General features: G+C 34.8%; 1 protein-coding gene across 1 annotated transcript in view; it reads right to left on the bottom strand.

Moving 5' to 3' along the window:
• Positions 1 to 529: 529 nt before the first annotated feature.
• LOC134542072 (stress-induced-phosphoprotein 1) overlaps positions 530 to 10,672 on the bottom strand; it is a 29,262-nt gene continuing 19,119 nt past the window's right edge. The window contains exons 9-11 of the mRNA XM_063385981.1: positions 7,026 to 7,129; positions 4,136 to 4,299; positions 530 to 1,232 (exon numbers count right to left, since the gene is read on the bottom strand). Of these exons, the coding sequence (XP_063242051.1) occupies positions 1,160 to 1,232; positions 4,136 to 4,299; positions 7,026 to 7,129 (341 nt within the window). The 3' untranslated portion in view covers positions 530 to 1,159. The remainder of the gene's footprint in view (positions 1,233 to 4,135; positions 4,300 to 7,025; positions 7,130 to 10,672) is intronic.

The raw sequence follows: 10,672 nt of genomic DNA, 5'->3' as shown, positions 1-10,672 counted from the left end.
GTGTAAATTGAATTAAGTAAAATGCTTCTATTTTTATTACTTTAAATTGATTAAACTTAATGACAAGTTACAGATATTTGACACTAATTTTGAGGTTAAACAATTTGGTAAATATGTAGAGTAACGGTATATGCGAAAAAAAAAATGCTAAAAATCTGAAAATACTTTTATTCTATGCTCTTTCACTTCCTCTTTTCAAATCAACCGGCGGAGATAAGAAATTCCAAATACTTTAGGAATATCGAATTTTTTAATTTAGTAGGCTAACAATGATAATGGTTTCTTTTTTTATTTCCATATTTTTCTCAAAAGTTCTCACATTTTATTACTCCATCACAGTAAATTTATGTGCAATAAACTTAAAAAAAAAAAACTCGAACTCGACTCGATACTCGCGAGTATTTTAGCAAACTCGCTCGAGCTCGACTCGAAGTGAAAATCTTCTGCTCGCAGACGCCTACAAAATATCTGATACACTTTTTCATTGTCAAAGGAAAAGGTTACAAATAGCACATGGAAAAAAAAAAAAAATCCTTAAATTATTTATTAGCCATTGTAAACAAAAATTACAAGTGCTTCCAAACATACTTGGACTCAACTTCCAGTTTGTTCAATGGAACATTATATCTAATAACATAATGGAAAAACTGTGAGGCAATGGTGTTAGTGTTACCTTCAAAGAACAGAAACAAGTAAGGATGCTAAATTCAGTAGGAATACCATCTTAATTAGGCTGTTTGAAAATTGATTTTTGGTGGGGGGAAAAAAGAGCACTTTTATTTCTAAGGCTTAACTTACTACTGGGAACAGTTGATTTTGCTACCAGCACTGAACACTTTGCCCTATTCATTCAATACTTTTTTTCTTTAACAACTACCAAGTTAAATCACAACAGTGCAATCAATTCACACATTGCCAAATAAAAGATGAATTAATTGAATTTTAGACTTAAATATGATAATGTCTTATGTGTGTCTCTCGCGGCTAAAATATAAGAATCTATCCGTTTTCCAACAGATAAAGCAGTATCCATTTTTCCAACAGATAAAGCAGAAGTCCATTGCATTGGAATAAATCAGTAAATGCATCACATTCGCCGAGTTCACGCCATCCGTTGCCTCAATGACGTGTCCACATCGTTGACGAAGTGGGCAGCAGATCAGTGGATAGCGATGAGGCCAGACTCGTGCAGTTTTTGAATTTTTGCTGCAATCTCTGGATTTTTCAGGTGGCTTGAAAAAAAAAAGAATTATTATTAGAACCACAGTATCATACAATTTAAAGAAGTGAGTAAGTAGCATATGTACACATTACAAAGTAGTACTATGCCAACTATAACACTTTTTTTTGATAGACCAATCTAATCTTTAACCACAATTAAACCCTCAGTTATAGAAATAAAAATACTTGTAAAATAAATTTAAGAAGGGAAATTCGAAAATTTAAACATTAGCACCTGTGTAGTGGGACTGTATTATTAATTCCTAAAAAAAGCTAGTAATTAAATGTTTGTAGTTACAACCAGCTACAATGCTCTGAAGATTTATTTTAGCACTTCAGGAAAAGTTTGGATGGAGAAAAAAATAATTGCTTATATCCTCTAAATGTAAATATTAGGAATGGGCCTGGTAAAAAAACCTTGATCTAAATCATTTGTATTTTAAAGATTTGAGATTCAAGGAATAAGACTAAGAAAAATATTGGAGGAAATGCAGATGATTTAAAAAAAATTCTACACTGACAAGTCTGGAGTTTGCTAGGTTTTTTTTCCCTTCATACCTATCTCTTGGCACCCTTGTGTTGTCATGAAACAGGATTCATTGAATAAAAAAAGGGGGAATACATGCCCATTTTGTTCTATTTTCAATCCATTGTACTTCAGTATTTCCGGGCTACCTAAACAATAACCTAATTGTTTACAGTTTTAGACAAAGTCTGGAAACCTTCAAAAAAAAAAAAAAAAAAAAAAAAAAAAAAAAAAAAAAAAAAAAAAAAAAAAAAAAAATTCATTTAGAAGCTAAATCTAGAAATTTGCCATCTCGAATAGTTTTTGGTGTTGTTAAGAATCGCTCGTGACTAGCAAAAACTTAAAACAAGATACACTGACCCATTTTTTATGAAGGGTGGAAAAAATAAATTTTTATCGTTTACAGCAAAAATATTTTTATAATTTTTAACTTAATTTTTAAATTTTTAACTTAATAAAATCAATTTGTGCCATACAAGGCACGGGGAGCTGAATTGTTGCCCCTTGGATGGGCAGCCCTTCAGGATTTTTCTGGCAATGGTTTGTTTGTACAGCAACTGGAAGGGCAGCCCATCCAATGTCTGAAAACTTGTTTCTTTAAGTGTTTAAATAATCCTGAAAACTTGCCCCTTGGAAGGGCAGCCCATCAGGATTTTTCTTACAGTAGAGTTTTTGAAAGGTTGTTTGAATTGTTGCCCTTGGATGGGCAGCCCTTCAGGATTTTCTGACAGTGGTTAGTTTAGGTTAGGTTAGGTTAGGTTAGGTTAGGTTAGGTTAGGTTAGGTTAGGTTAGATTAGGTTAGGTCAGATCACTTTACAAACTAACCACTATCAGAAAAATCTTGAAGGGCTGCCCATCCAAGGGGCAACAATTCAGACAACCTTTCAAAAACACCACTGTTAAAGATATCCTGACGGGCTGTCCTTCCAGTCTCTGTACAAATAAACCACTGTCAGAAAAATCCTGAAGGGCTGCCTTCCAATGGGCAACAATTCAGTCGCCCCTAAGGCACAATGTGCAGTTATCGAAAAATAAAACTAATGTACACATAACACTTTTTGTTTATGTTATGATTAGAGGTGGGACGATACCACACTTTCGATACTCGATTCAGTATTGTTTTTTCAGTTCGATACTTTCGATACTCCAGGGAAAAATATTTTCCCATTAAGTAACAATTATTACAAATAACATAAATTAGTTTTAAACTATATAAATTCAATCTATCATACCAGCATTATGTCAGATTAAACTTAAATACATAATGTGTAAATAATTGCATTATATTAATGAAAGATATGAATTCATCATATATATATATATACATATAATAAAACCACCAGAAATGTAAAATACAGTCCATAATCAAGTAAAGCTGACATGAGAAACTGTGGCCTTACAAAATGTTTGAAGTCCTTTCTTGGAGGGGGGGAAAAGTAGCCAAGCCTAAATTAGAAACATAAAAAATTAGGCTATTGTAAAAATAAATAAATCAGAAATTTTTGCTAGTTTGTTTCATTTTACAAACAACTTTATGCAACAGAACAATTTTCAATAAAATTTTAACTTGAGAAACGTAAAATACAAAACAATCCTATCGTAAGAAAACAATAACAAACGGGTATATTCAGTTCAAAGATTAATGAATGCAGAAAATATGAGATCCGTGCCTTTGTAAAGCGCGTGCACCATTTTCATAATCATTGCTAGTTTGCGCCACTAGTCTCGCTTGGTGCTGGCCATAGATGCTACTAGCGAAGTGCACAGTCTTCCTTATACTATCCATATCTATGGTGCGATAAAGTTATTTTCTTACGTTTGCAAAGGTAAAGAATGAACGTTTTTCAAAATAAAAGCATTAATTAAAAGGTAATTTATCAGGAGGAATATATCTAACAATAAAATTTGTGAATTTTAGGACTTTTAAGCTTCGTAAAAACGTACGAAACAGGAAATTAATGATTTTATAAGTGTATGTTCCAGGAAAGTAAACCATTGTAAATATAGTACTTTCGGCGGGACCAAAATTGATCGGCGTATGACACGGGAAAATGTATGAAACGGGAACGTATCATCGAGGTTCTACTGTAGTTGTATTTTGTACGATGGCGACTCAAAACTGAATTCAATACAAATGAACAAGCATTCCGGTATCGAAAAAATGTATCGAACTTACAGTTTCGATACTCGATACTTTGCGATACCGCCAAGTATCGAAGGTATCGAGGTATCGAAGTATCGAAAATCCCATCACTAGTTATGAACGTCAGGGGCTGCCGTAGCTTGCGCCGCTTATTGAACCCCCGTGCGGCAGCTGTCCTGGAGTTAATTTCGTTAGTGGAGAGAAATCTGAAATGCTTAATGCCGTGTGTGCGTCTCCCACTCACTCGACGAGGGCCTTGGGGTCGTTCTGCATCTGCTCCAGGATGAGCCTCATGGCGGGGTCCCTCATGATGGCCTGCACCTCCGGGTCGGCCATGGCTCGCTTGCGCACCTCCTCGGGGTTGGAGCTGGCCGCCATGGTGCACGAGCGGTAGCCCTCGATGGCTTCCTGCGGCCACACACTCTCGTCACCACGGCCCGGACATCTCTCTCTCTCTCTCTCTCCCCCACACACGCACGCGCACAGTTGGACGGTCTCCGGGTAACAGGCAACAAGTCAGGAATTCACATTTTGCAGGAGAAACAAAAAAAAAAAAAAAATCTTAGATAAAAAATTGAATTTAAAAAACTTAAATATTTCTTGCATTATTATTTTATTTACCAACATAGTTGTCAATGATTAAAAATTGCATTACATATTCTAAGTATATTTTGTGACTTATTGCTGGAATAAACAAAATAAATAAATATAACCAAAATTAGACTACCTTTTACCCGGACACCGTCCAATTTTATCTTAGATCTCAAAGTCGCTTGCAAACAAATAGGTGCATCATCAGAAACATACCTATCAGTTTCAGTAGATACAGCGTTTTCTCGCATAATCGTCGCACAATTCATTCTAAAATCAAGTCTGAAAAGTATGCGGGCAAAATTTTTTTGTTTGTTAGATAAAGTTATAAAAACAAAACCCAATCATGGAAAGTATGTTCATTAAAAAAAGTGACGTATAAAAGCGCATGCCAACAATTTAAATTAGTAATAAGAAGACATGTAACAAAATCCTTTCTTAACCTTTAAATAGAAGAAACAATATCTTGTGATCCGAATGCGAGCCGGAACGAACGCGTAACCATCGTAGTACGCACCACAAATTTTTTATTATATCTCCCTTCTGTACACAAACGTGTACTTGAAGAAATTAATATTTTCTTTTAAAATTACTTATGAAATCTATTGCAGGATTTAATAACAGGGCGCCAGAGGTATTCAATATGAGACAATAAAATAATACTCTCAATAATTATTTTTATTGAATTAAACATAGCATGAAAAACCTCGAGTCATGGAATAAACAAAACCAACAAATATTAAATAACTAACCGAGTTCAGTCTATGGGATTTCGTAGACAACCTGACTCTTAAACAAAATAAATTAAAAATATTTCAGTTCCTGAAATTGTTCACAAAGTAAAAGTTTTGGGGTTTGCTCCGGCTTGCTCGAGCATGAAATTCCTAGCTTCTGGACCTCTGAACCTGTGTGTGAATATCTTGTGGTTCTGAAATATATTTGCCGAAAATCAATGATCACGTAATTTGATAATAATTTAAAGTTTATCCTAATACTGTTCAATTACGTCGACAGTAAAATTTACGTTAGCGTCCCAATACAAAGACGATGCAGGCCATACCTTATCTCTGGACGATTAAGATTGTTCAGAAAATACGTCGTCACTCACGTAAATTGAATGCAATCCCTCTGCATTCAATATCAGAGCGTCGCTGACTATTACCCTGTATGCAGACGTAATTTTCTCAGTAATAACGCCGAAAATAACCTCGCCACGTATAAATATTCCCCGAGGGAATAAACTGCACCATGCACTAAATGGCGTCATTTTCCACTCTTATTTTCTCTTCTCTCTTGCCTAATTAAATTGTTACTTGAAATAGGCCAATCACGGCCGCGACACGTTAGCGTCCTTTTTACCTAGGCCAATAAAACGTCACTATTACACAAGCATAGGCTCGTCGAAGCTGTTCCAAAAGCCGCGCGATTATTTATATCAGCAGTTGTCATGACGACGCAGCACGAGCTGCGCGAGCCGCCATGCGAGAATTAAAAAAAAAAAACACTGCCGAAAGTCCGGGAAGTGGTATTAACCTCGAACGTAAAACAATAACAAACAGTTTCAGTTAGTCTAATAATACCGTAGTATTACAGTATGCGGGCAAATTTTTTTTGTTTGTTAGATAAAGTTATAAAAACAAAACCCAATCATGGAAAGTATGTTCATTAAAAAAAGTGACGTATAAAAGCGCATGCCAACAATTTAAATTAGTAATAAGAAGACATGTAACAAAATCCTTTCTTAACCTTTAAATAGAAGAAACAATATCTTGTGATCCGAATGTGAGCCGGAACGAACGCGTAACCATCGTAGTACGCACCACGAAAGAGTGCGGGCCATCACATGTCGTTTACCTCGGCACTCGACAGAGAGTGCACGTTGTATGCACTTGGCGAGATATCAATATTCAGCTACGTGTGCGTGCTCTATACGGGAAGTAACATAACCAAACATTAATGATTGCAACGAGCACAGGCTACATTTTTGTAAGCGGTACACTGCGGCGAGAAAGACGAACAGATGAAAGTTATAACGTTTAAAAAGTCTTTAAAAGAAAATTTACACATCAGACAACTTTGTATTTCCGTTTATTAAATAGGTAAGCGGTAATGTCCAAATAAATATTAGATTTCTATTTTAAAATACACCGTTTTACACGGAAAAAATAGACAACACACACAAAGCGCTCTGAATCTAATAGCGGGCACAAAAACATTGTGACTTTAACGTGAGTTGTTTTTTTTAATCCAAATTTGACGCCCAAAAATATGGGTGCGACGATTATGCGATAAAAGAGGGTATTCATAATTTGAAAATACCTAACGTGTTAAAACATTTTGAGGGCTCCATACCTGACTATAAGCTAGATTGTAATATGTACAACTATGTACAATGCAGGGACTAATGACAATAGGAATAATTTAAATGTAAACCAACAAATTAAGTTGGCAAGCAAATGAAATGCAGAACGCAGCATTCAGAGCGCTCAAGATTTTATGACGTGTCTGCCACAGCCAATCCACGAAAGAGATGACATACTCACAGAATTGTTAGGGTCCAATTCAATGGCTTTCTGATACGCAGATATTGCCTTCCCGTGTTCCTGCATGCCTTGCAGTATCTTGCCCTTTCGTATCCAGCCTTTGACTGGAACAGACAGACAATTATTTGTACTCTCCCATGTAAATTCACAAAAAATTATTAAGATAAAAAAAAAACCTCCTGCAAAGTAACGCTCCATTTAACAAGTTTTTGTTCTGGAGAAATTAAAGAATAAGGTAAGTCATCAATTATAAGTTGTATTTACTATGTGTTGTACAGTGGTTTAATGAAAACAAGATGAACACAATTAGAATTCAATGCACTGTTATAAATAAGTTGTCTCTCACAGTGAACTTGTTTTAATCTTACAGCCTAGGAAAAAAAAATCCTTGAGTGTTATGTAGGCCTGTTTGAAAATTCAAATTTTCGAATACGAATAATAAAACTATTTGTATAAGATTCGACCTTAAATACTAAAATATTTAAACAAAGAATATTTGTTTCCTTACAAATATTTGGCATAGCATACCTTGTGAGTTTATCAGGTACCAACGTTCACAGTTAAGGTTAAGTCATTTCTGCGATATTTATGTTTTAATGGGACTTATAATCAAACAATGAACAATAATGTACGTTTTAAACATGCAACATATATTTTCCCTAAACAGAAACTATAAAATTGTGTGAATGATTCAAAACAAAACACAGCATATTTTGCCCTTTCAAACTTGAAAACAAATTATTTCATCACACACAGCAGAAGTGGTAATAAATAAATTAACTATGGATACAACACCACTAAACACGAACACTGTTGCGATGACCATTAAAAGAAGTGAATTTCATTGTTGTGGTGGCATATAAATTGATAGTCACAATCAATCAATGTAACACCAAGTGATATAGTAGCCGCTTACTTGCTGTATACATCTTTGACAAAACAAACAATTTAAATAATGGTTTGAGATTCCCGATGAAATTAGCAGAAATTGTGTTTATAATATAGCAGAACTAAAATAAATTTAACTGGCTGTGTTAACAACGAATACTCATGACTAACTAGGGTTTAAAATGTGAATATGAGTTCATTAAATCAGTAATTAGTAGGGGTGGACGGGATCCCGAAATTCGGGATAAAAGTCGGGAAAAAAAACCATTCCTGAACTTCGGGAAAATACCTTGGGAAAACAAGTTTTTTTAAATAGTAAAAACCTTTGTCGTATTAATTTTTATATTATAAAAATACGTTATGTATACATACGTCCCGTAACAACTTCGTATACGTATTAAACAAACGAAGTACAAAGACATCACAAAAAATAAATTGCATATTATAAACATTAACGTAAATTCAACACTCGTTCATAAACATAGTTAAAATAAAATTCTGGCTAATTAAAGAACTCAATGTTGAATATTATTTTTAAGTTTGGCGAATGTTAACGTCTTTGCCGTATTTGTAGGTTATAATTTGTCTTGAAAATTAACAAGAGCAACAATAAGCAGTGTTGCCAAACGCGTAATATTCGAAACTGTAATAAACTGAAAGACGCCATCTTGGTTTCACATGTTTATGCCATTATAAACGTCTTTCATAAACATCAGAGGATTTTACGTTTTAGTGGTTGGTCATTGTGTAAGAATGAAAGTGAACAATTAAAAACAAGTGGTATTTTTAAAGTAAACGAGATAATTATTTCCAGTAAATTTCATTTAATAAAAAAGGGTAGTTTATACACGTGTGTGAATGATGGAGCCTGGCATTCCAGGCAGTAGCAAAAGTGAACCAGGTGTGTCTTCTGCACCTATTTGGAAGTTCTTTAAGAAATTACCAAATAACAAGGTGCAATGTACTTTGTGTCCTTCTGTCCTGAAAACGGAATATGGTTCCACAACAGGTATGCACAGACACTTAACACAACATCCAAAGGCAAAAAATGAGTTGGCCATTCTTCAGGAAAAATACACATCTTTCAAATTATCAAGCAGAAGTGAGAAAAAGTCAGTTAAATCAGATGTACAAACAAATCAGCCCAAGCTAGCTAATTTTGTCACCTGGGGTATTGACCACCCCAAGTAAAAGGCTTTGACAAAAGAAGTAGGTAAATGGTTAGCAAATGGTTGCCATCCATACAGCATTGTTGATGAAAGAGGCCTAAAAAATGTTTTAAAATTGGTTAAGCCTCTGTACAGTCTGCCATCGAGCAAAACATTCAGCAGGAAAATAATTCCAGAGTTGTACGAAGAAACTGTCAACAGTTTGAATGCTAAAATAGGCAGTGCCATTTCCACTGATTTGGACTATAAATGTGGATGGTTTATTAAAAAAAAAAAAGACTTTAAAAATATGCACATTTTAAAAGTAAATAAAGTAAATATAATTTTCTGTATAAGAGACAATTTACTGCTCTTGCTCCCGATCCCGATCCCGAAAATCTAATGTATTTCCCGACTGAATCCCGTCCCGAAGTAAAAATGCTATTCCCGTCCAACTCTAGTAATTAGGGATTACAGCGATTTAAAAGAAATTAACTTTTTTTGTGAAATGAATTCTTACTTCTCACTGTATTTGCGGTCAACAATAAATTTCTGAATCAAAATCAACCTGGTTCTGGAAAATAGGGCAAATATGAACTGAAATTTAATGTTAACTTTTATTTCACAATTAAAACATTTCAACAAACATTTTCCATGTAATTACTACAGCTGACTTAACCTAACCAACCTTTCACTTTAGTATTATTTGTCCAATTTTCTAAAAGTTGTTACATGATGTGAAAAAAAAATTAGTGGAAATTTTATTATTCTTAATATTTTCAAGAATAATTTGGTATTCGTATTCAATCAGCACTAAAAAAAAAAAAAAGTTATTTGCACAGGCCTTGTGGTATGTGGTAGTACATACAATACTCAAATATTATTGATTGATAGTTATTCCAATGTATTCTATCACTATTCTTAAGAGTTTAAACTCATAACAGTTACAGACACATCCATTTCAGGCCTTGCTCAAAAAATTAGTAAAACTTTAATAAAAATTTGTGAGAGTAACTCCTACCTTACTCTGCAATCTCCACATTACAAAGTACAAACAAAACTCATGATACTCTTATTGCTTCTCAAAGAGAAGGCTCACGGATTGCTGACAACACAGCACCCTGGGAGTCTTCAACTTGCTATCCCCACGGGTGGATTCCCGGACGACGACGATCCTTAGATTGCTTACATCACCGTCATCACAATAGAGAATCCGGGGTTTAAGCATCAGAACGAGACCCGACTGGTGACACATCCGCTTTGCCGCGATTGCGATCTCTTCCCATGATTACTGCTCATCCTAACAGGTTTACCCCCAAGGTGCTCTGCCCCACTTCTTACGCCACCTTTCGTTGAAAACCCGGTAAAGAACCTGCACCAGAATTATTACAGTTTTGACCAACCCTAGTGCTTTCTTGTAATTTATGCTACAGAAGCATGCTTTCACTTCACATGAACACTATTTTTACAGAAATTTTCTAGGAGTCAGCACAGTTTTAAACATTTTTTTTTGGGTGCATTTCCAAAGCTCGTGTTGTGATACGTCATTGCAATACCACCTTAGATACGAGGATAGAACCACCAACACACTCTCCCACATACGGAACATCC

This window comes from Bacillus rossius (assembly GCF_032445375.1).
Source record: "Bacillus rossius redtenbacheri isolate Brsri chromosome 4 unlocalized genomic scaffold, Brsri_v3 Brsri_v3_scf4_2, whole genome shotgun sequence".
In the NCBI taxonomy this organism is placed as follows: Eukaryota; Metazoa; Arthropoda; class Insecta; order Phasmatodea; family Bacillidae; genus Bacillus; species Bacillus rossius.
The sequence above is the reverse complement of the archived record's forward strand: the minus strand, read 5'-3'. Positions and strand labels throughout refer to the sequence as shown.